At 47.1% G+C, this 26,666-nt stretch overlaps 1 protein-coding gene across 3 annotated transcripts in view; it reads right to left on the minus strand.

Annotated features, from left to right (window-relative positions):
• Erg (ETS transcription factor ERG) overlaps positions 1-26,666 on the minus strand; it is a 103,916-nt gene that overhangs the window by 36,894 nt on the left and 40,356 nt on the right. For all 3 annotated transcript variants that reach the window (XM_036204183.1, XM_036204182.1, XM_036204181.1), the window contains exons 2-3: positions 16,834-17,051; positions 719-870 (exon numbers count right to left, since the gene is read on the minus strand). In XM_036204183.1, the coding sequence (XP_036060076.1) occupies positions 719-870; positions 16,834-17,051 (370 nt within the window). The remainder of the gene's footprint in view (positions 1-718; positions 871-16,833; positions 17,052-26,666) is intronic.

A 26,666-nucleotide genomic window follows, 5' to 3' on the forward strand; every position in this document is an offset into this window, starting at 1 on the left:
ACGCAGCTCAGTGGATGCTGAGTAAATCTTCAAACAAATATCTGGAGGAGTTCTGGCCCATGGACTGCCACCTCTGTGTCCCCTGACTACAGGCCTAAAGGAGGACCCCAGTGGTGGCCTGATGACATCGAGTCATCTTTCTGATCTGCTGGAACACCCCCCCACACACACACTTTGGTGACATTTCATAGGCCTGTATTTTGCATGAGTCTCTGCATGCTGAACTCCCCTGCTTGGAAGATGACAGAGCAAGGAGGAAAATGACACCACGGGGAGCCTGATCCTGCTTACTGTTGCTCTTTACAGAGATGTGTTCAGCTGGACACTTGAGCCCTACAGGGACCGTGGAGCTTATGCAAGCTTTGCTGTGCATACCCTTGATCACTCTGACAAGGAGTATGCCAGCAGCTAGACCTCCTTTGTCCTGCCTGTCCTTGCTTAACACCCAGAGTGCTGACATGTACCAGGCAGTATGGTTGGCCCTGGAGAAGGTGCTTGCGTCCTCGTGAGAGAGGACAATAAGGATGAAGGTGCCTAATGGGAGTGAGTGGAGGAGCATGAGACTGACTGGGGCTGAGTGGCAGGGGTGAAGCTGAGAGCAGCCCCAGGCAGGAATGCTGGGCCTATCGTCCCTGACAGATGTATAGAAGACAGAGATGGACCATCTTTCCTGGAAGGAATGGTTTGTTAACCAGAGCAAAACTCCAAGGCCTCTGACCTGCAGGGACGATCACTCTGCGCTCATTTGTGGTCATGTTGGGGGGTGGCATGTGCTTCTCCTCCATGTAGCTGCCGTAGCTCATCCCCACAGTGTCAGGGCTGCCCACCATCTTCCCACCTTTGCTCACACTGCATTCATCGGGTGAGTTCCTGTGGGAGGAGAGACAAATCCTTCCGTTAGTAGGGTACCCAAGGAGCAGGGCTCGGGCTTGTGATGTATGGAGGGTCCAGTGAGAGGCAATGTGGAAAAGACTGTGAAAGCATTAAAAGTTAGAACATTGTGGTACTCCGAATTCACATGCTGAAGCTATAAACCCCATGTGATGGTATGGAGGCCACCAGATTTAGCCCAGGGCATGAGGATAGAGCCAGTAACAAAAGGATGAGGAGAAGGTGAGGAACTGGGAGGTTGGCTCAGTGGGTAAATCACTTATGCAAACTTAAAGACCTGAGTTGGATCCCCAGTACCCACTCAAAAGCCCGGCATGGGGAATGTACACCCACGGTCCTGGTGCTGCCCAGACAGTCTAGCCCATCGGTGAGCTCCACGCTTCAGGAAGACACTTTGTCTCAAATACTAAGGTGGAAAGTGACTGAGAAACACACCAGACTCTGAACTCTGGCCTCCGCAGGCACACACATGAGTGTGCATACCTGCACACACATGTACGAGACCAACAAATATGAAGAAAGAGGAAGAGAGTCCCCCACCCCTCACGGCTCCACTCCCTCCATGTGAGGATGCAGCCACCTCTAACCCATGGAGAAAGCCCTCGAGTTACAGGACACCTTGACCTTGGCTGCCCCATCTGCATAACCATGAGTGAAGTGTTCCTGTTGCTAAGGCCCTGCTCGGCAGCCCGCACTGCAGTCTGAGACCACGCTAGTGCCCACGTTTGGGAGAAACAGAACACGCAAGTTGGAAGCCAAGCTGCTGTCTGGCTTCTATTTTGCTAGGCAGCTCCTTCTGAAACTGTCATGTCCAAACTCCCTCTGTGACAGCTGGCTGGGAACACTCACAGGGAACAGAGAGCTGGTGTTCACTCTTGCCCAGTGACCGTAAGCGGGGCCAGCAGACACTGGGGCCCAGGCTGTTCAGCGATGTTTTCCTGGGGTGATGCTTCTTCTGAAACCTCAGTGAAAATCCCTTCTTGGATTCCCATCCCCATGCCAAACCCAGGATATGGAGTGCTGAGGGCATGTGGTGATGGGGGCCAAGGCACAGTCAGGAAGTTAGAGAAGGTAGGGACTGAGGTAAGGGAGGCGGCTGAAGAGGAGAGACCAGTGGCCTGAGAGAACTCAGGAAGTGACCTGAAAATGGTGCTGTGTTTGAGTTGTTCCCACACTGACCCTGGGAACAGGCCACAGGAACCATTAGTAAGGCAGTTATTGTCTTTGCAAAAAGACAAACATGCCTTTCTAAGAAAAAAAGTGTGTGTGTGTGTGTGTGTGTGTGTGTGTGTGTGTGTGTGTGTGTATGTAAATGATGTTTGAGAGCTATCAGAATCGGGCCTCACAGGTAAACATCAAGTAAGAAAACCAGTTTAGGGGCTAGAAAGACAGCTCAGCAGTTAAGGGCACTTGCTGCTCTTGAAGAGAATCCAAGTTCAGTTCCCAGTACCCACATGGTAGCTCACAACCATCTGTAACTCCCACTTCAGGAGATCCAATGCCCTACTCTGACTGCTAAAGGCATCAGGCATGCACATACAAACATGCATGCAAAACATATACACACATAAAATAAAATATTTTCTAAAAAAGGAAGAAATTCACTTTCATCAGAGAACAAAGAACCAACGGCTGTCTTCTCAGATGGTGAGCCCACAGACGATGGCTAGCCCACAGATCGATAACCCTGGATCACCTGAGCAGTGATATCTCTACATTCTGGCTACATTAACTAAAGTAGAATTTTGGAAGCATCTCTGAAACTCTACACAGCACATGGATTCACTGTGGTTTGGTTTTTGTTTTCTGTATTCCCAGAAATCTTAGACACCCAAGGACTCTAGATTTTCAATCTAGTGTTGAAGACTTTGATCCCGCCTCTCTGGGGCTTTGTCTCCTCAGGCTTTCTAGCTGCAGCTTTGTAGGTAACTTGTAGAGTCACAGAACTTCAGGCTTGCAATGGACTTGACCTTCAAATCTGAGAAGGGCAAAATCACCTAAAGCAGGTGTGCAGGGCTACTTTATGAGCAGGACAGAACTGAAATGGAGCAGTGAAATTCATTTCTCACCCAGAGGCCTTGGCAGAACTGTGGACAGGAATGCCTGGCTAAGGACCTGGTGCCCAGAAAGAGTTTACACCGTATCCAGGGCTTCAAAATAGAGATTTCTTCTCAGCCTCACTTGCCAATGCATCCAGAACCACAGAGGAGCTCACCAAAACCACAGAGGAGCTCACCAAGGAGATGGCAACAAGCTCTCTGAGCAGGTAATGCCAGTGTGACACACCGAGGTCCTAGCAAGGCCTGGGAACACACAGCCTGTCTTGTAGAATACTTATAGCTGTACTGATACAAAGGCAATTTAAGAATAACTGTCCACGTTCCCACGGAGCAGGGCCTGTGTATTCCCAGTGCTGTCTACACATGCATGATTTCTGCTTGATGCTATAATATTTTCCTGGCTTCAAATGTTTATCTCTATGAGACTCATCCTAATATCAAACCACATAGTATCTTTTCTTGAGACAGAGTTTCCTAATCCTTTGGAAAAATCTGTCAACCTCATGTCGTGTGAATATTCTGGTGTATTTGTCTCAAAGATACTTGGGAGAGAGAAGTTAAGCATTTGGAAGAAAGTTTTTTGACAGTAGATAGTACCCAGGGCATGAAAGCACATCAGAAATGACTGTAAAGTTTAAATCACTTGCTCATTCATTTAGGCAACTTATAGAGTGCCTACTGTATACCAGGCACTGACAGTTCTTTCCTATCCAGCAAAGGAATTAATCAGCTGAACATCAAGGGCCAGAAAGCTGTGGCATTGGGGGTTTAACCACCTTTGTCCATCAGCACCTGAGTGTGTGTGTGTGTGTGTGTGTGTGTGTATAGACATATGAATGCCATTGTGTGCATAAGGGGGTCAGTGCACAACCATGGGTGTTGGTCCTCACCTACTTCCTTATTGAGATAGGGTCTCCTATCATTGAGTATATCAAGCTAGCTGGCCCTGCAGTTTCTTAGGAATCTTATATCTGATCGCCCCACATTGCTTTACAAATACTAGAACACATACACACACACACACACACACACACACACACACACACACACACACACACTACACTGTCCCATCTGGCTCTACATGGGTTCTGGGACTCTGAACTCATATCCTCACATTTGTGTGGCAAGTACTTTACACACTGAGCCACATCCTTGTCCCTCACTTAATTCTTGACAGTTTAATTTTTCTATCTGAGGACATGAGCCCCATACATAAATTTTTAGAGTTTTTCTATAAAATGAAGGAGACCCTCCCCTCACCAAATCTGTATATAATGGGTTGCCACGTTGCATTTTGCCAGTGTGCGTGCCAAAACTATATATAACTATTTAAAATACAGCCAAAGCCAGGGAGAGTAGATGTTGAACTATGAGGATCAGGAGTTTGGGGCAGGCCTGGGCTACAGAGTGAGTTTGGAGCCAGCCTGGGCTTTGTAGTGAGACTATGTCTCTAAACAAGTAAGCACACAAACACAATGTATACAGCCTGTAGCAAAGTTTACTCTGTGTTCATTTCATAACCTCAGGCACAATTCATGTTTCTAATCCCATCCTTCACCATAGAAAAGACCAAAAGGAAACCAGTAGACCCATCTTCAAAACTTCTATCTCTAGAATAATAGATAAAATACATGTTTTATCCTATTCTATTTAGTTATTAAAAGAAGAAGAAAGGATGGAGCCATGATTCTGAACATTACAACTTTTTCAATAACTAAAGAAACTCTTTAACTCTGAGAGGAAAAGCCCATCTTGCACGGTCCAGCGCCCAAAGCAGCCTCTCAGCAAACACTAAAGAGGTGGAGTTGCTCTGTTCTCATCCTCATCTTGTCTGTTGTAATCCCTTAGAACCTGTCATAGGAAGGCTCGGCACTGACATGTGTGGGGCCCTGCCTGGTAGGAACCTGTCCTCCCAACAGCTCAACAGATGTCGCCTACATCTTACAGAGGCAGAAAGCACACAAAAGCTGAGCCTGAATGGAGAGGTGGCTTAGGGGTTAAGAACACTGGCTGCTCTTCTATAGGACCTGGGTTCAATTCCCAACATACACATGGCTCCTCACAACCATCCATAACTCCAGTCCTGGGGGATCTGACATCCGTCCACTAGCTTCCTTGGACACTGGGCACACAAGCAGTGCACAGACATACACACAAAATAAGATGGGGTCAGGGTGGGATAGAGATGCTCTGAAGCAACAAGTTAGAATGCAAGGTGGCCTAAACTCACCACCACACTTGTCACCTGCACAAAGTGAAGGGAAGAGGCTCTACTTTGAAAGACAAAAAAAAAAAACTTAATTTGAGGTAGACAAGGAGTCCTTGGGTCACATGCTGTTGTAGTTTAAAGTCTGCACTGCAGCCCTGGCATGGTGTCCTAGCTAGAGATCTAGTCACTCCCTGGCATAGCCCATGTACAACAGACACACATAAGAACTAGGGCCAGCAGAAAGAAAATCTTTTTCTTTTTCTTTTTTTGAGCTGAGGATCGAACCCAGGGCCTTGCACTTGCTAGGCAAGCACTCTACCACTGAGCTAAATCCCCAACCCAAGAACATCTTTTTCAAAGTCATCAATTCAGGTGTTGCTTTATTTAAGAAAAAGAACAGAAACAGGTAAGTGTTCCTTTAAGCAGAGAAACTGTATTCCTTTAAACTCGTAGAAACTGGAGAGATGGCTCAGAGGTTAGAAACACTGGCTGTACTTCCAGAGGACCCCAGCTCCATTTTCAGCATCCACAGCAGGCAGATCATAGCCACAGCCACGTGTAAGTCCAGTCCCAGGGGGTCTGACACCCTCCTCTGGCCTCCACGGGTGCTCACGCACACATACATGTAAATAAAAAAAAATCTTGAAAAAAAAAAAGTTTCACAGTTCTCCAACGAAGCTTATCCTGTCCCCAAGTGCCAAGGGCCGGCAAAGTAAGCAGCAATGTCACAGATAAAGCATAGATAGGATGACTTCCCAAAGCTACATGACCAGGAAGAGCTGGCATTCAAACTAGTATCCAACGTTCTGAATTCAAGCTCTTTACCAGCGTACACTACAATTTCACCGGTACACCCACACAAGCAAGATGTGGTTGGATGACTCTCAAAAGACTCCTTTCCTTCAGTACTGAATATTGTCCAAAGAATCTCCTCCTCAGAGTGGAGCTGGCTGGTGAGGACACGTGATTTTGTTGACTGAGTCGGGGGCATCCACATGAGAGGAAGGCAGAGCTTCTGAGAGAGTTCTGAAGAAGGCAGTGCCTATGTGGACATACAGATGATCCTGGCGTCTGATGAGTCACCTGACTCTGCAGTTGAAGTTCACATGTCATTCTCTAGAAGTTTCAAGAGGTGCCCTGCAGGGTGCATGCTCCACAGAGATGATGGATGGACATAAGTAAGCACGAAAGAAAAGCAGAGCCGAAGATTTCAGGCCAAGAGACCTGAGTGGGAATGAACCTCACTCAGGTCATCGGCCTATGAAGAGATGGCCGAGAACCAGGACAGAATGGGCTGCTGGGAAAGCCACTGACCAGATTTTTAAGACCAAGAAGAAAGTCTCTTCCAGTAGTTTCCATACATACCCTCCCCCCTTTTTTAAACTAACAACCCTGGAAAAACCTACTGAGAAATATAAAATGAGGTCTTTTGAAAGTCTTCAAAAAACAAAAAAACAAAACAAAACAAAACAAAACAAAATAAACTTGGCATCTGCCTTCTATTTTCTCACATGGTGTCTACTTACAGCAGGGCAGATTCCATCATGGAATAAGCCCACAGTAAATGCAGAGCTGTGGCCATTAGCCTGACAAGCGTGGCCGCTGTCCACGCTGTGTTACCTGTCACCACCCTTTGTGAGTGTGAATGGCCCTCATTTATCCAGGAATGTCACCTGGTACAAACCTGAGCTCTCCAGCCACCTTCAGCCTGGGGTTCACCCTCCCTTTAGAACAGCTGGAGGGGGCACTGGGTCCTGTACAAGGTCAGCCAAGGTGGCACTTGAGAAACTTGAGGCATCTTTTTGTGTGTATGGGTAGAGCCGACCCACCCAATCTGTCCTTCACCTAGCTCCTCTCCCTCACCCTCCCCCATAGAAAGGAGACCTTCTACAGCTTTATTCTTTGTCCTACACTGGGACATTCCTAGATGTGCTTTCAAATGTCCTTGCTGCTATGACAGGGTTCTCCTTCCCAGAGACAAAGCCAAGTAGCCAGGTCCAACCTGCCTTTATCCTTGAACCACAGGGATAAGGGCGCACTCCCCAGCAAGCAGCCGTATTCCTTCATCCACCAATGTGCATGGAGCCTTCTATAGCAGGCACTGCCTTGGGTGCAGGGATACATCAGTGTCCCTGTCCTCAGGGAGCCACATTGGAGTGGCTAAGGCCACTTCATTTTATATCCCATAATGACCACATGCTAGGGCTGGGGTGATGGCTCAGTCAATAAAGTTCATGCCTTACAAGGATGAGGATTTGAGCTCGAGCCTCAGAACCAAGTGAAAAATCAGCACAGGAGAGGTGGGACAAGGGATCCCTGTAGCTCACTGGTCAACCAGGCTAGCTTCCTGGGTTACTCCAGGCCAGGGAGAGACCCTGTCTCAGGTAACAAAACAAGTGAGTGGTGCCCTAAGAATAATGGCCAAGGTTATCCTCTGGCTTCCACAAGCATTTACACACACACACACACACACACACACACACACACACACACACATATGCTAATAAAGATCCGTGGAAAGCCGGGCAGTGGTGGCTCACGCCTATAATCCCAGCACTCGGGAGGCAGAGGCAGGTGGATCTCTGAGTTCGAGGCCAGCCTGGGCTACAAAGCGAGTTCAAGGACAGCCTCCAAAGCTACAGAGAAACCCTGTCTCGAAAAACCAAAAAAAAAAAAAAAAAAAAGGTTCATGGAGCTGTCTAAGAGACAAGGATCATTTCCATGAGTGGACCACCCCTACTCCACACAGGGCTGGCTTAGAGATGAGTTCTCCAGGCCCGGGGCCCATTGGAGTATAACTCAATCGAACCTCCCTGAAGCCCCTGACTAGTGTTAATCAGCCAAACCACCCGACCCAGGTTTCACAGTGTGAATGGAAGCAACTCCCCACCAAAGGTATTTTTAGGACCCCAGACAAGGAGCGGATTGTCTAGCCAGCTCCGGGGTAATTGGTGGGTCTGTTTTATTTCTGAATCAGACGCAGTGGAAAAGCTGCCTCAGACCCCACAGCCCAAGCGGCAGGTGGGGCTCGGCATGATTCATGTGCAACTCCAGGCTCAAACTGAAACCATGCGCGTTTGTCTTTGCAGCTGCGTGTTATTTTTACGCTGGCTAAATATTCTCTTACACCTGGAATCTCTGCCGCTTCCCAGCGACCCTGTTCCTCCCCCTTCCCAAAGCAGTGGAAGGCAAAATTAATTAAACGCTAACTCGACAACAGTTAGCTCTTTGTCTCCCCAAAGGGGCTTGACATTTCCCAGGAGAAGTTTAATTATTTAAATACATGCTTCTATTTATAGCCAAAAATGGCTATCAGCAAGACAGTACCTCATTTGGGTCTTGAAAACTAGAGGGAAATTCAAAATTTGTGGAGGGATTGCTATTTGGGATTAGAATATTCTATAGAATATGATGTCTATAGTTCCTCAATGAAGATCAGATACAACATCTCAGCTATGTGTGAGCTTCTTTAGCTTTGAGATACATTTTTCAGAGAAATCACTGAGTCATCATTCTGGGGCTGTGAGGGTGTGTGTGTGTGTGTGTGTGTGTGTGTGTGTACTCATGTGTATGTGTGTGGTGTATGTAGTGTGTGTATGTGCATACTCATGTGTATGTGTGTGGTGTATGTGGTGTGTGTATGTGTGTATTCATGTGTATGTGTGTGGTGTATGTGTGTATTCATGTGTATGTGTGTGGTGTGTGTATGTGTTTGATACTGTGTAGTACATGTGTGTGCATGCCTGAGGAAGCCAGAGGTTGATGTCAGACATCACTCCTTAGTCTATTCCCAGCTCGTTTTTTAGACAGGGTCTCTCACTAGGACTGACTGCTTACCAATTAGGCTAGGCTAGCTTGCCAAGGAGACCCAGGGAGGATCTACCTGTCTCTACCCCGACTTGAGGGTAAGATTAGAGGTGAGGTGCTACGCTACCATGCTCAGCTTTCACATGGACTCTGGGATCTAAACTCAGGTCCTCACACTTGCACAGAAAGCGCATTACTGGGCCACTTCCCCATCCCCAAGCTCTGGATTTTTGTTTTAAAAAATGTGAATTCTGATAAACTGAAATGACTTCACTTTCAAGACAGAAAATGCCAGAGCAAAGACCCTTCTCCCCAGCAGCCAGCCTTTTAGCAACCCTAGGGGGGATCGCAACCCTAGGGGGGATTGCAGCCCTAGGGGGGATCGCAGCCCTAGGGGGGATCGCAGCCCTGTGTCTCTTCCTTTACAAAATAGTCTGCAGGTTTGGCCCCTAAGGGAGTAAAGATGGCAGGACCCTGAGGAGAAGGGAGGAAGGGGAGTGAGACAACACACAGCAGCGCCTCTGTGTCCCTTCCTAACCTTGCCCTCTGTACACCCATGTCTCACTTTTGCAGCATGGTGAGCTAACCTTCACCAAGACATGGGGTCCACATAAGTAAAAGGAGCCATTGCCAACAGGCTTCTCTGGGGCAGGTGTGGGTGGGTCCCCACGGAATTCTGATGTAGGAACCCAATGTGATGGAGTTGGGTAGATTCTGGGAGGATGCTGGGACACAAGAATGGAGTCTTCTCAGGATAGGATTGGTGTCTTTATATAAGACAACTCCAGGGCTGGGGGAATAGCTCAGTGGATAAAATGCTTGTCATGTAAGAGTTTAGATCTCCAGCACCCACATAAGAGCCAAGTGGGTGTGGCCACCTACCTATAACCCCAGAGCTTGTGGGGCAGAGACAGGGGACCCCAGGTTGGCTAGATAGCTGGATGAGCTAGCAGAAAAGTTTCCAGGTTCAGTGAGACACCCAGCCTTTGCAGTAAGTTATCTGACCAACCTCTAGTGCTCACAGACTGCAAACATTCATATCCAGCAGCAGAGAGATGCAGAGACAGAGACACAATGAGAAGAGACAGAGATAGACAGCAAGAGAAACAGGACACAGAGAGACAGAAAGAGATAGCAAAACAGAGACAGATGGAGAGAGAGAGATAGGCAGAGAGAGAGAGAGAGAGAGAGAGAGAGAGAGAGAGAGAGAGAGAGAGAGAGAGAGAAACTGAACACAAAGAATTTGTTCCTCAGTCATGCAAGGATACAGCAGGAAGCTACCCTCAGTGAACAGGAAACAGGTGCTCACCAGACACAAATCCACCAGTGCCCTGGTGCCGGGTTTCTCGATCTCTCGAAATATGAGCAATACACTTCTGTTGTTTATAAGCTACCCAGTCTTGGGTATTTTTGTCATAGAAACCCAAGCTGACTAAGACACTCACCATGACTGTTAGGAAAAACCACTCATTTGAGAGTCTCCAAGGCCTGTGCCAGCCACAGCCTGGAGGGCAGCTGAGCTTAATTAGGAGGTAACTTGCTTGCCAATTCAAGTCAGAGCCCCAAGGCAGAAAGGAGCAAATGCAATTAGTCCAGGGAATATCCCTGACCCCCAAATAATGCCTAAGGCTCCCCAAGTACAAGGAAACATATGTATCACAAACAGAGAGAGAGAGAGAGAGAGAGAGAGAGAGAGAGAGAGAAGCAAGTGGGAAAAGAAGCCTGTGAATTGCTTCAAATATTTAACACGAGTTAGCTGCACATAGAGTTCTTGGCATTAAAACCCTGGGTTAGGAATTGTTTGTATCAAGGCACCATTTCTAACCCGGTGACACATAGAAACTGTGAAAAGTGAGCCCCTGCAACAGAACTTTAAAGTTTTATCTCTAGTGCAGTGGATATTCCCCGAGGACCACTGGGAGGGTCCTCTGTTAAGACTTTCAGGTGCAGCTCCCAAGGGAGATACAAAGGTGAACAGCGTCTCTGACCAGGTCAAGCGCAGACATGAGACCACAGAGAGAGAAGGAGGCACACACCACTGCGTTACCATTCCCTGCAGAAGACCTTGCTGTCCCTGCTAGCAAAGAAAATGTCCAGCTAAGTGGGGAGGCCAGAGGGAATGAAGACAGACGTGGGTCTGAGGACAAAATGCCTATGGTGGGTAGGCTTGAGCTGGCTATATAACCTTCAGAAATTCCAAGAGCTTCAGTAAGAAAAAAAAAAAAAAAAGATGAGTCTAACTATAACTTTGCCATCTTGTAGTCTCACTAAGGAACCTGGATCTCCTCTATCGCAAAATACTCTCTAAACAGTAGCTGCCTTACAGAAATGTTGACCAATGGTGGCTTTCTCCAGCTTTCTCTCCCCAAGAGCAGCAAATCTCACCCTTACCTCAATCATCACAGGGTCCCACGAATTCTCTGCGTTTAGATTACCTGTGGGCCGGTCTCTGGAGACATTTTTGTTGTTGCTGTTTTTTCGAGACAGGGTTTCTCTGTGTAGTTTTGGTGCCTGTCCTGGATCTTGCTCTGTAACCAGGCTGGCCTCGAACTCACAGAGATCTGCCTGGCTCTGCCTCCCCAAGTGCTGGGATTAAAGGTATGCGCTGCCCGGCCTGGAGATATTTTTTTGTCGTTGTTAATCACTCGTTTGAGGCCTGGTCTTATATAGACCAGGTGACTCTCAAACACTCCAGTTCAAGGCTGACCTTGACCTCCTGATCTGCCTGCCTCTGCCTCGAAAGTTCTGGGATTATAGGTGGGAACCACCTTGCCTATCTTACACAAATCTGGGTGTGACACCCAGGGCTGTGCATGTGAGACAAGCACACTACCAACTAAACCATCCCCCTTGAGGGGGATGTGCGACAATCCATTGACAGACTGTATGTTCCCCGCAGCCCCATCTTTATGGCAGTGAGCAGAAACAATGCTGCTGAAGACCCTGTTGCTGGGGAGTCTGGGTCTCCTTTACATACTGTGAGCAGGCGGAGTCAGGTCATTTTTGGAGGGGGTGGTGGAATCCTGTGACACGAACATCCCTGGGCCTCCATTCCCCCAAACCTAGGGAATCCTCATTACACACACACACACTCTCTCTCTCTCTCTTTCAGACATTGCCAGCCTCCACCTGTAGGCAAAACTCCCTTGGGCTGGGACCCATGGTGGACTGGGTGAATGTTTACAGAACCAGTGGAGGCAGGAGAGCCCACCATTTTCCCTGGTCTTTGTCGGAGCCAAGTCACGGAGTGAAACCTGCCTCTGAAGAGCAGCCTGGGCTGTGAGCCCAAGTTGCTTTCTAGCTCTTTATAACCTCTACCCTATCCCTGCTTTTTCCTTCCTCACACTGTCACCCCAGGAGCCGAGCTCTTAGCTCCTTTTCCAGGGCATGCATATCAGGCAAAGCCTCTCCTTGCCCTTGTCGCTCACTCTACTGCTCTGCAGAGTCCCAGGACAACACACCCCAGTGCCTTGCGAAAGCACCCAGCTCTCGGCCTCAGCCCAGGAACCATCAAGACCTGTGGAGTCTGAAGAAACTCTCAGCCCTCCTTCACTGGCAAGCTTGCTCTGCAGTAAAGCCAAGGTCCTTCATAGGGACCTCTGCAAACCCGCCTCTGGTTCCTCCTCCTGGTCACTACATGTCAAGTGGATAGCCGCCTTGTGGTTTCACCACAGAGCCTTCGCAGGGCATCCCCTTAACCCAGGATGCTCTTCCACTGCTTGCCCATGTTGGGTGTGTCATCAGACGTCACTTTCTAAGGGGTGACCCTGTTGAGCCACCTTGTCTGGAACTGCCTTCCTTTTCTCCCAGCTCGTTGTGTATTTTAATGAGTCAGCTGATCAAATGGCTGCCTCCCTCCCTTACACACCTAACAGCCTCGGCTCTTATCACTCCAGCCTTAGAATACTGACTGTGCATAGTAGGTGCTTAACAAATTCAGTTGAATGAGTGAGTCTGTAAATAACCATCACGGCTGAGATCAAAGGGCCAATCACTGCCCTTTCTATGACCTTCTTCACACTTCCTGGGGCACACTGTTAAAGTGGTTCATCCTGGGGCAGGAGATACAGCTCAGTTGGTAGCATACGTTCCTAACATGCATGAGATGCTAAGTTCCCAGCACTACATAAATCAGGTCTGGTGGTACTTTCCTGTAATCCCAGCCGTTTCGAAGGTGGAGACAGAGGGATTGAGTTCAAGGTAATCCCTAGCTACACTGCACCATGTTTAAGGCTAGCCTTTGGATACATGAGACCCTGTATCACAGTTTAAAAAAGAAAACTCTAAAATACATCTTGCTATCTTACCACAGGCTGGAGTGAGGCAGGTCCCATGTGATTTCCCAGGTTACACCAAGAGTCAAGGCCCAGAGAACTCCATCTCTTACCTCCCAAATCCCACCAGGCACAGGATCCTCATGGTGAGTTAAGAGAGACGTGTGGATGGGTGGACAGACCTCTATCTACTGCTCACTGGCTCAAATGATGGGTTGTTTCTCCCCTCCCTTGGTGGTGCCCCAAAGTGGTGCTTCTCAATCACCAGGACACCAGGACACCCCACAGTGTCCCTCAAAGCCTAGCCGTGCAGATTTAGCCCACATCTCTTTTGACTCCAGAGCCTGAGGATCTGTGCAGATGGAGCTTGTCCCCAGGTCCTGGCTCAGGACCTCAGTTTGAGAAGCACCACCCCAGGGAGACCCTCATCTGACAGAATCAATGAGTTCTTGGCTCTAAGAAGTGTGGGGACAGGCCTGGGAGCCCAGCTTATGACACGTCAGTAGCTGTGGGGCCACAGGCACTGAGAATTGCCATCAAGGAAATGTGGTATCTATACACATGGAATCTTTTTCAGCCATAAAAGAGCAAACTTACATAGTTCACACATACAGATAACAGTCTCAGAAAGACAAATTTCATGGTTTTTGTCATTTATGGTTCTTAACAGATTTTTTTACTGATACACTTTGATGTCCTGTATTCATATGTGATTTTATGTAAGTACCGCTGTCTAGATTGATGAAAGAGTGGAGATGAGGCGGATCTAAGGTATTTGTTCAATGTCTAGTACAGATGTCTATGGGTATTTAAAAGAATTGCCATTGTGAGAGGCCGGCAAAGGCACCTACTACCGAAGGCAGCTGTTTGAGTGGGCTGCCTGGGCCAGGGGAGCACAAGGCTGGGAGACAGCCTGCTGGGCAGAGCCCCTCCACCCGGCCATGGAGGCAGTTGGTATGGCCACGCCTTCGGGAACACTAGCTCTGGCCTGTGTGGCCAGCCTACAGTGAGCCACGGATACCCCACTGCAAAAGGAGTTGTGGGAGGCTGGCAGCTGGGAGAGGCTGGTGCCCCTGGGGACCCTTTGTGTACAGTGCTGGCGGCTGGTTTCAGCTTTGTACCCTCGCCAGCCTCCGATTGTGGGAACCACAGGTATTTCCTGTGAGGGAGGTCTGAGTGAAGAAAGGGGAGAGACAAGATTACCACTGAACCCTGAAGCTGGGAGGTGATGGCCAGTGTCTACAGGACAACTTAAAATTAGCCTCTGTCTGCGAGAATCCTGCATGGCCAAGCCAGACCCACAAGGACTTCCCTGCTGTCTGTGGCAGCGGTTCCCTCCTCTCTGCTGTCCCTTTATGTTTTATAAAGACAAATTGAATGGCAACAATGCTTACCCTGCCACTTGTGTTTTTATTTCAGGAGCGTGTAAGCACGGTGGGCCTGAGGCTCAGCAGTATTCCACCACAATGTCCCTCTCTCCTTGTCCCTCCCCTCTCCCCTCCCTCCTCTTCCTCCTCTGCTGGCTCCTCTGCAGTGATGGGTAGATAGGGATAGACAGAGAAAGCCACAGCCAAGAGTTCTGCCCCATGTGGGGGACAGAGGTGACCTAGCTCTGGCAAGCACAAGGGTGAAAAACACACTTCTCTCATGAAGCCATGGAGTCAAGAGCAGTAGAGCCCATGTAGGTCCTAGGCCAGATGCCAGAGCCAGAGCCCAGTGTTTGAACTTGGCTTCCAAAGGCATATCACTTCAGGAAGACCTATCAGGCGAAGCCACTGGCCTGGGGACAAGGAGTTGGGCCAAGTCTTTGGCAGACCTGAAGGGAATCAACACAGCCAATCACTGAGTCTCCTCCTTGTCCGCAGGTGAGCCACGCCCAGCCCTCAGCTTCTAAGTACTGAGGCCCTCAGCGATGAAGGACATCTCCAATCCCGGCCTCCACCACAGCACTTCTCGTGTAGTGGCACCATCCCACACTCTCAGTACTTACAAGGCAGAAGCAGGAAGATCCTGAGTTCAAAGCCAGCTTGGGTTATGTAGTGGAACTCCGCCTCAAGAAAACAACAAACAAAAAGCAAACAAACAAATACCCCTTGGGATAAAAGCCAGACACACAGCAGTGGCCACCTTCTCAGAGTGTGGGCCAGCTCCACACCACCCACCTCCCCATGCTGCCCCAGAAGCCATGATGCTAACAGCTCCTTGGAAGTTCCGTGATTGACATCTGTGCTAACACCACACTAGCAGCTGACGCAATGGTTTCCAGCACTTAGGAAACACAACACTTTAAACATATTTAGCACTGAGACATACATGTAACAAAGAGACCCTCTCATGGCTACAGGGTGAAAAGGGTTCTGGGTATTGAGCCCAGCACTGCTGGTGTCTGAGTCTTTTAAACTGCATGTCTGGGCTAGCCAGCCAACAGCCTGCTCAGCGGTTTCCTCATCCATCAGATGGGAACAGGCCTTCTTCCTAGTGCTCATTAGAGGATCAATGACCTACTAGGGATAAAGGGGCTTTGTGTTCGTGAAACACAAGGAAATGGGAACTGTTCTTAGGACCTTGTGCATAATAGAGATCGTAGGGGATTTAAAAGAAATCATCCTGTCTTGGTCTCTGGGTTTTACATTCATTCCCCTGGGTATATTTATAGCATAGCATAATGGAAATTAATGCTACCCACTCTGTCTATCTGTCTGTCTCTCTCTTTCAGGGTGGGGGTGCCACAGCATATATTAAGGAATTCTGAGGATACCTTAAGTGTCAGTCTGTACCTCACAGCTTTTTTGAGACCGGTCTTCTTGTAGTTTGATGCTCCCGCTTCCCGCAAGTCTCCAGTGTCTGCCTCCCATCTTGTTGTAAGGTACTGCTATTACAAATATATGCTACTGTCTCTAGCTTTGTGTAGGTGTAGGGGATTCGAACTCAAGTCCTCATGCTCATGTGGCAAATACTCCATCCACTGAGCAATCTCCCTATCCCTCCTGCTACCTTTCAAACTTCTGGGTAATGAAATGCTTTGGATTGCTAGGGAAGGTTTGATAAAACCTTCTCAGTGCCAGCCACATTTCCATGACAAAACTCAAGAAACAGCAACTATGTGAGACTTGAGGCGCTTAAGTTGAGATAAAAACATCATGCATTAAAGTACATGAAAGGGGACAGGAACAGCAGGGACAGCAGCTAAGGCTGAGTGTGCATCCATGGGGGACCTGCTGGACAGATGCTACACTGGCTGGCCACTAGCTGACACTGTGTCTCCATAGAAACATAAGACAGAAGTCTCCCAGGCAATAAAACCTCAGAAATGAGCTCCACCATATGTGAGCAAGTCCCCCTCCCTCCCAGCCCTCACACCTGGGACGCAGAATTGAGCAGCGGGTCTTCAAAGGCAGTTCTTGGTAAATGCACTACTGGTTTGCAGCCTCTGTCCTCAGCCCAAACCACTGGAGAGTATGTTTTCCTAGAAGTGCCCCCGTGTTACCAGTTAGTGGCCTCACTCTCTGGGAGCCCTTGAAGAAGAGCAAAGAAGCTACACTACATCTCGGCAGAATCAAGGTTTGGAAGAGGAAAAGCCAGCATTGCTTACCTGGAACCATTCACCTGGCTAGGGTTGCATTCCATCTTGATGGTGACCCTGGCTGGGGGTTGAGACAGCCAGTCCTGCTGAGGGACTCGAGGACTCATCTTGGATGTCTGGCCATAGTCACTGGAAGAGGATGCAGTCATCTCTGTCTTAGCCAGGTGTGGCGTTCCGTAGGCGCACTCAAATAGTGACTGGTCCTCACTCACAACTGATAAGGCCTCCTGGATGACGAAGAAACAGAAAAGGAGATTCAGGACATCCCAACAGACGTGGTGTCTCAGAGCCATTTCCAACATTTAGGGGACCACATTTTATATGATTTCAAAGGCTTGCCTTTCTACTTTCTACCAAAGAAAGCTAAAACAAGGTACCTCTGTTTCCTTTACTGCGCACTATGAAAGTTGGAGCTGCCCAGCCTAGAAGTGCTTAGCTGCAGGTCTCAAGCACCCTAGCCTGGTCTGTGCAGGGGCAAACAGTGCCCACTTTAATCTCAACATGGGGAAGTTGAATTTCAAAGGTCTCAGAAGACATCCAATTGCATCTGTCATTATTTGACAAATGCAATCTATAATTCAGGCAGACAGGTCGCAAGAATGGTCATGAAGATTAGAAAAAGAACTGTGAAGGCTGACACCTAGGCATCTGGTGGAACCCCCATGCCCCAGGAGACTCTGAGAGAGAGGTCCTCCCAAGAGTGAAGGGAGACGCGACACCAAAGGACAGCCAGACAAAGACGCGGCTTTTCCACTCTGTGTTATTAGCCGAATAGGGTTTCAAACAACGCTTCCATGATGGTGAACATCTGGATGGTAAATGAAGCAAAAAAATAAAAAGCTGTGAATTACGCAGATGCCTCCAAATACTGGGATGTTTGAAAGACCCGGGTCAGTAAAGAGCTAGCTCACACTTGCTCCTTCTCTGTCCTCTGATATTTTCATTCTTTTTGTGAGAAAAAAATAGACACTTGTCCCACTGGGGACATTTTTCTGTGCTTAAGCAAGGAGAAAGCCTACAGTTGTCTTCAGAGTTTATGAGCAAATCAGCTAAGGCAGATTTGACTTAGAAATTTCAGCTGCTTGAATGATACCTTGTATAGCTACTACATGAAGCAATTAAACAATCTGGTTTTCTAGAACAAGAGAAAAGGCCTTCCTTGAGACAACTCATGAACTCATGAGTGTGTCTGTTTCCATCCCTAGGTCCTGCTCAGCATGGTTATCAACTAACAAGGAGGCCACCAGCCCTGTGCATGTGGTGTGTGTGTGTGTGTATGTGTGTGTGTGTGTGTGTGTGTGTGTGTGCACATGTGTATGCATGTGCACTCATGTCTGTGCATACACAAGTAGAGGTCACGTTGATGGAAGGTATCTTTCTAAATTGTTCTTCATCTTATTTTTAAGGCAGGAGCTCTTCCTGAACCTTGAGCTAGTTAGCTTTATTTCCTAGTGAGTGAGCACCCTGAGTGTCCCTGTCTCTGCCTCCCAATGCAGAGATTACAAGTGCATGGTGCACGCCATCATTCCTGGGTTTTATGTGGGTGCTGGGAACCTAATTCAGGTCTTCATATGTCTATGAAAAGCACTGTGGCCACTTATCCATCTTCCCAGTCCTGGATAAAATTTTTTTTAAAATTGAACTTGGGACCGAGTGAGGAGGTGGGGGAAAAGCCCTAGAAAGCTTTGTGATGGTGACCCAGAACCGTTAGAGCTGAGCTAACTGTGACTGCGCTGGCCAAGGCAAGCCAGGGAGTTTGCGAAGGTGCAAACTTATGTCACCATCTGTTTCACTGGGCAATGTGCTCACACTGGCACTCTGTTCTCACTCCTCAGGTGGACCTTAAAGTGAGTCAAACTGCTCACCAGCAGCAGCAGAGCTTTTCACAGCACCTGTTGAAGATGAAGTCCTCCACCTCCCAGCCCTGACATATCAGAACCACAACTTTTCGTGAAGCAATCCCCCCTGTAGCCCCATGTACATTTCACCACCCCTGTCTCATCCCCCGAGGACCAAGTATCTCTCTCTTTCCCACATGCACAGGCTTCTTTGGTTGACTGTGCTGAGTCAATGCACAAGAAGCAGGTGAAGGAACTCTCTGCCCACCTCTTAGTGGAGTAGCAGGTATCTGTGCATACATGAAGCCCAGCCATGGCTTCAGCCTGTGACAGCTCTGCCACACTTAGGGAAAGAGCGTGGCTGGAGTTTAAACAGGAACTGAACCATGGGTTGTGTCCACCAGAAAGCCAGAGGCAGGCACACGGCGGTGTGGGCACCTTAACTAGGCAACACATTCATGTCCACACAGGTCATGAAGTTGCAGTCCCAGAAAATGGGGGTATCGGTGGCATCCTGAATGTCAGAGAGCATGAATCCTAGAGCAATCTGTCCTGGTCTCATTGGATGTATGAGTTAAGGACGTTAATCTCAGACTTGCGGGGGTCTAATAGGTCCCCCAAAGTCCAATACAGTCCAACAGTCCTACTAAAGCTGAGGTATTATACCTTCAACTTATTTTCTGGGTGGGTCCCCCTTCCCTACGGTCAAGTAGATGGTTTACACACTAGAACAGAAGACAAGGCTGGCAGCTGCTCCTGCTCCTTGTTGGGCACGAGGACTCAAGCAAGGCTTGTGGAGAGTAACACACTGTGTAATGTTAGCTCTGGCTCTTTGATGAGAAGACACGAATAAATATGCGATTTATTATCAGAAACTGGCAAAAACAGGTTACACATGGGGGGGGCTGACAAAATGCGAGGTTGTGTTTTAAAAATTAGAAGTTTTGAATAGCAACAAAAATATAATAACTTAAAATTTTTATTCTCAGGATAAAGTAAGATATTCTTGTAAACAAAGCCATTGGGAAAATAAATGTGGTGCAGGGTTGGTAAGGGGGACTGAAACATCCCAGCTGAAATGAGGCCTAAGTGTGTGTGCTTGGGAAGGAATCTTCTCACATCTGGCAAAGTATAATTTCACACATGGTTTTCTAAAGAAAGAAATCAAAGTTAATTGAGATCGATTCAAGTGGGGAAAGCCTTAAAAGTCTAGCGATAAGAGGGGCACACGTCCTTTCTTCCTCTCGGAACATTCTTCTCAAAGTCAGAGCCGCATGAAAATGAGGAAGGCGGTGAGATCCAAACACTCATGGGTTGTGGTTGCTTTGTTCATGAGAGAAAAGATTCTAAAAGGACTGAAGCTTTGGGATAAACGCTTCAAAACAGGTAAAATATGGATTCCATCCTAAATAGAAGTCCAAAAGTGCCCCCCCAAATAACACTCACACACACATACACTCTTACATGCACACATCATACACATAGACACCCATGTTCACACCACACACACACACACACACACACACACACACACACACACACACACACCACAGGGAGATAAACAAAGCCAAGGGGGAGGTTCTGAGCCCTGTGTCACTGAACTCAGCTGCTGGATGAAGAGCCAGCCACAGACCCAAACATTACTTTGCTCCCAGTTCAACTAACTGCACACACAGGCCTCACCATTCCATTTCAAGTCAGAATGATAAAAACAAAGCCCTGAGCATGCAGAAACCTCTCTGCCTGCAGTCCCAGCACTTCAAGAGAAGGAGGGCCCTGAGCTTGATGGGACAGACTCCAGAAAGGAGACATGAGTGGGACCCAGGAGCACAGGAGGTCTCTAGCCTCCAGCCCTGGGGAAAATTTCTGACCTTGGCTTGGCCCTGCTTCCTGGCTGCCCTCCTCTGTAGCTGGCCATCTTGCCTGCCCCTGCCCTGCCGACCCCCCTGCCCAGAGGTCTGCCGGTAGAGGCCTAAGATAACATGGCTACGGCTATTTCTCTGCAATCTTCAGCCCAGGGCTTGGGAGAGGCTGGGGTTGCTTTTTAACTCAAAACCAGTCAAAATCTGGCAGAAATGTGGCCTAATAATTTAATATTCCCGCCTCTGCATTGCTATAAAAAGGCCTGCACTTTAGATCAGTGTGTGCCAGTGTGCGGGGGTGTTTGCTCTGTCGCCCCAGGAAAGTTGGGGTAGTCTGATGTGGCTAGTGGCTGCCTCCCAAGGCCATCTTTTATGACCTTAAAAGAAGCACATAAATTCTAACTAAACTGCCCTCAGAGGAAAAAAAAAAATGTCCCGCTGTGTTGACACACCAGTGTTTATTTCTCATTTGAGTACCGACAGTATCAGCAGCAGGACGATTTCCATCCTGGTCCTGATCCTGTGACAGTAATCAAGGAACAGTTCAGAAAAGGAAAAGATCAGCTAGATTATGTTTTATACTGAAGTATCAAAATGAGTATATATGTTGAACAAACTGAATCTGGATACTAAAAAAAATCTTCCAAAATAGTTCCATTAGAAAAACAGAAACGAGAACTTGACACTTCACAAGTTCACTGACATTTCCAGTAAAAGATTTCAGGGTGATGTGGAGAGAATGTGGGTAAAATGCTCCCTGTGCAAGGATGAAGACCTGTGTGTGGATCCTCAAAACCTACGTAAAGTCACTCCAGGGCATGTGGAGATACAAGCATCCCTGGGGCTTGCTGACCAGTGATGCAATTAAGACTCTATCTACACTGACCTCTGACCTCCATATCACACACACACACACACACACACACACACACACACACACACACGTATGCACACACGCACTACATATACACAGAGACAGAGACACACATGCACACACATAGAGACAGACAGATAGACAGATTTCATGAACCCCAATGCTGTTAGATTCATTTCACTGAAAGCTGGACAGTCAGGGTCTCAGCCCCAATTTGTTTCTGATTTGTGATCCTCAAGGCCCATGAAAATACTTCATTGTTCATGCAGAGAATTCACCACATTTAAGTTTCCTTGAGAATGATGAAGTGCTGACAGGCAGAAAATCTCACAGAATAATCAGCTCTCTGTCATAGGAGTGTGGAGGGCAGTGGGGAAATGACCATCCATGCTTTCTGAACACTAGAAAGACAGCCAGAAGATTCCAAAATCAGTCTTCAGTGTCCTCAAGGATTATGGGAAATCATGATTTGATAATTAATCCCATCTAGCACAGGCAGCCATCAACACTCAGGAAGAAGTCTTACCCTCATCCACCACAGCCTGCCATCCAAGCTCTCATCCCATAATAATCCAATATAGCCTATTCCTTAAATTCCTCTCACACAAACTAAGCAGCCTCCTCCTGCCACTGCCAGTGAACGCTCATCATTTGACCATGTTCACAGACACCTGATCCATCAATGAATAAAATAAAAGCTGCATTACTGCACACCATGCCTGCAATAGACCCTTGAATCCTATGCTCTTGATTTTAAGTTACATCTCTTTTCACAGTTTACCACCTCTGAAAGCTGGCTGTATCTTAGAATCACTGGCATGTCCAAGGCTTCTACCAGCATTGCTTCTGTTCAGATGGAACGCAATGAGGTTTTGGAAAGAGATATGGCATTCACTGTGAGGGTGATGTAGAAGCTGGGTCTGCAAATAAATGGTAGACTTATCCCCAGGGCTGAGTACTGGTGTCTATCCAGCTGTCATCAGAAGCAAGCAGGTGTATGGAGGCAGTGCTACATGACAGAGCCCTTAAATGCACTATCTTAACATCTTAAATAAGTCTATTTACTTATTCGTGGGTGAATGTGTGTGCTCCCTTGCACAAAACATATGTGTGGGTCAAAGCAGAACTTGTAGAATCTAGTTCTCTCTTTCTGCCATGGGAGTGCCAGGGATGGAGCTTAGGCTGGCAGTCTTGGTGGCAAACACTTTTACCCACTGAGCCATCTCACCAGCCCACATGCCCTGTCTTGAAGATAAGAAATCGAACTACCTGGAAAGAGGAAGGCTGGGGGAGAGCAGAGAGTAAAGAAGAACAAGGGAATGCTTGCCTAGAATCCAACAGGCTGGGATGAGTACAGGATGAGGGAGTGAGGAGAATCTCTTGGGATCCCCCAGTTCACAGGACTCACAACAACAGGTCCTGAAGTATTACTTATTTCTTAAATAAGAGTTTAGGTCAAGAAACCTGCTCTTTTCTTGGCTAATCTGATTATTCAGATCCAAAGAACATGCTGTGTCACACGTTGGTTGGACCAGTCATTGCAGATGGATGTCTGCCTTCCGTTAATAATACTTGGAAGATGAGGACAAGTGGGGATAGCATTTATAACTTTGTAGGAGCCAGTGGGAGAATGTTAGTGGGTGTCCACGCACCTAACGACACTGTGGACCCACCTGGGATCTGCCAACAGCCCTATTACTTATGTCTTCTTTCTTTCCAAGCACATACAGGAGATGCTTTTGGAAAATTTAATGAAACAGATAACACACTTGCAGACAGCCCCACGGTGGCCAACAACATCAAGACTCTAGGTCTGTAGGGAATGTCATTTTCAATGTGGAGGACTGTGCCCCCATGTGCATGTATGTATGCTTGCAGATGTATGTGTGTGCACATGGAGGCCAGAAGTCATGCTTCAAGTACCATCCTTGTTTAGTTCGGTGGGCTTTTCTTCCCTTTGAGCTAGGGTCTCTCACTGGCCTAGGACTTGCCACACAGACTAAGCTGACAACACAGCAAACGCCAGGGATCTGCCCATCTCTGCCTCCCCAGCACTGGGGTTTAAGGCCTTGTGGTCATGCCCCGCTTTTTTTTTTACACAGGTTCTGGGGATAGAGCTCGGCACCTCACACAAGAAGCAAACACCCAATGGGCAGTCTGTCTCCCCACCCCCACACCCCTCGTGAATATTTCCAATGCTGCTGATGCATCTTGTAAGATGGAAGATGCTAGTGAGGTTGGGCATGGTCCTCTTTGTCCCCTGTGATGTTGTTTCTTCCCTTCTTGCCTCTTCAGAGAAGAGTCATGTGTTGAACACAGTATCTTGCTTTGTGTTCACATTTTTCTAATTTAACGTGTTGCTATTTTAGTCCTCCAAATATATAGATATATAAATAAACTTGGATTAACCTCAAAGGGAAAATGTATGTAGGCAAAAGAGTCCATCTAAAGAGTGTTTTCTTCCAATATGGCATTGCTTCAGTATCCAACAATTTACAACTTGTAATACTGACCCAGTGCTAAGGGAATGAGACCCAGGACTGCTACAGAAACACACACACACACACACACACACACACACACACACACACACACACACACACACGAGGGCTTACACAGCAATGTATATATATGCATGTATACATATATACAGGTACGTATATTAACAAATAAACATAAGGGAATATACAGCTGTATTATCTTCATTAATAGATCAGGCATTCCTTCAGTCACTAAATAAGATGTCAGTTACCTCACTGATACAGAGTCTGAATTCTTCTCTTCTCACTGCCACTAATTCCTTCCTCATCTTGGAAGGTGCTTTCCCTTATCTGCCTATCTCTTTGGAGAAGGACCAGATAAGAGCCTTCTCTTTGGAGGCCCAAGGCCAGTAGTTCTATCTTGTTTTGTAATCAATGGATTTCAATTCACATTTGACCAAGGTCTCTTGTCATAGACCTGTAATCCTAGCAATGGGGAAGATGAGGCAGGAGGACAGTGAATTTTAAGTCTGTATCCTGGGCAACATAAAAAGACCTTAAATAAGCAAATAAGTAAACAAGTCTCTAGCCTGGGCTACATAAAAAACACCTTAAATAAATAAACAAGTAAACAAACTAACATAACTAAATAAATAAAACATAAGCATTTTCAGCCACCAACACCACCACCCTCCACCCACAAATGTGCTTCAGACAGCTTCCTGATGCTACCCGCTGGCTGATGCTCATTTTAACCATATAACAAAGTTAGGGCATGGTATTAAGCCCCATGACCAAGCTTTCAGTGGGGTTCCAACACATTTGTCATGGCTGAAGTAGGGGAAATGTGCTTCACGAGATGAGTAGGTGTGGAGTTTGGGAGTGGTGTTGTGCCTTCTGTATTATCTCAAAGTACATGAATGTGCAACATTGCTCTAACCTCGTCTAGGCTTAGGCTAAGAAATCTAAACTGTACAAGCCTATGAAGAAAACCGTGCTTTAGAGAAAACAAACTTTTCCAAAGCAAGGAGAGAAAGCACCAATCAGGAAGCAGAAAGTCTAAAAAACGTGAAAAACGGGAACTTTGCAGAAACCTGTGAAGGGTGTTCCCCACAGTACAAAAGACTCCAGTGGACCTGGAGAAATTAAGAAACCCAACCAATACAATGCTGAAGTCATCTCTTTTTGTTTGGTTGGTGGCCTCAAATATATGGGGACTAGAAGGAGCCAGGGATACCAGCTTGGCAAAGGCCAGTTAGTCCCTTGAAGGATAGGTAGGACGGCTCACACACATTTAACCTGACTATCCAATGCACAATTTCTATGTCTTACAAATCAGTTATAAATAAGGCTAGTATATATATATATATACACACATATACATATATATACGTATATATACATATATATGCATTTTCATAAAGAAAAAAGAAGAAGTGTTGTCTGTGGAAAAATAGATACAATTGATGACGATTATATTAAGTGAATGAAGCCAGTGTAAGAAAAACAAGATACCTTATGTTTTCTCTCACTTGTGGTCCTAGATCTCACATGCATAGATAAAAAGATGTGTGTGTGTGTGTGTGTGTGTGTGTGTGTGTGTGTGTAATATGACATGAAAGTAGAAATGAACAGGAGATGAAAGGGCCTAATGGGAGGGGTGAGTAAAGGAAGGGCTTGGGGTATCCTGAGAAACACCCTAAATATACAGTACTTATGGATATAAAAAGTTTAAAAGTTAAAAAAAAAACCTGTAAAAATAAATAAACCACTCTTTATTTTAAAACTAACATGTCTGATATTAAGTTTTTCCTCCCTGCCCTCCTCCCCCAACAAGTGAGGGTGAAGAATTGCGGCTTGTTGCTCCGGCTCCTCTGTCTGGACTCTTCTCAGCGATTCGTTTGGTTCTTGTTTTTCTAATCACTGTCAACAGATCACACAGAGAACAGCCACTCTACTTTTAGCTGGTTTCTAGCAATCCCCTTTACATGAGAAGATGGTGCCTAGTTTTTATTCTGTGTGGAGACAGAATCTCATACAGTCTTGGCAGAAGGAGAATGGCCTTCCACTCCAATCCTCCTGCCTCTGCCTCTCACTCGTTAGGATTCCAGGCATGCCTCACGGCGACCTTTTCTTTATTAACTACCTGAGAATTTCACACATGCTTATGATGTGTTTTGATCATATCCACCTCTCCAATCCTCCCCCATCCCTTTATGACTTCTCCTTTCCAAAACTACATGCTCTGTCTTTAAACCCACTGAGCCCCCTTACTACTGCCTTGCCTTGTTGGGGAGTAAGACTGGAGCATGGCAAGGCTGTGAGGGCCACATCCCTAGTGTAACCAACTCTCCCCAGAGCTTCCTGCATGAAAGACACCACTCTCCCATGCAGCTGCCTCCCTGCCTCCTTTGTTTGGTTTCTTTTGCTTTAAGTTTTTAATAGCTAAACTTAGGAGATCTCTGGAGAAGCAGCAGGAAACAGGAGCTGGCTTTACAGAACAAAGAAGTCCTGGTCCTGAGGGAGGAAAGGACACCCCAGTTTACAGCTAGGTCTGCCCCTATGCTCTGTCAATTCTCAAATCCCTTCTGCTCCATGTTTGAGCAGGCTGGTTGGAAACACAGCCTCAGAAAGTAGCCTCTTGCTATAAAGCATCCTCCAGGGAGTTACTGGCACATGCAAATTCACCGAGCTTTGTCTTTTCTGGGTCTCAATTCCAAAACTACAGCAGATCACAGCCACTCTGCTCTCAGTAAGTCAGTCAACTAAGCTACTGCGTGTAAAAATT

This window comes from Onychomys torridus, chromosome 12 (genome assembly GCF_903995425.1).
Source record: "Onychomys torridus chromosome 12, mOncTor1.1, whole genome shotgun sequence".
Lineage (NCBI taxonomy): Eukaryota > Metazoa > Chordata > Mammalia > Rodentia > Cricetidae > Onychomys > Onychomys torridus.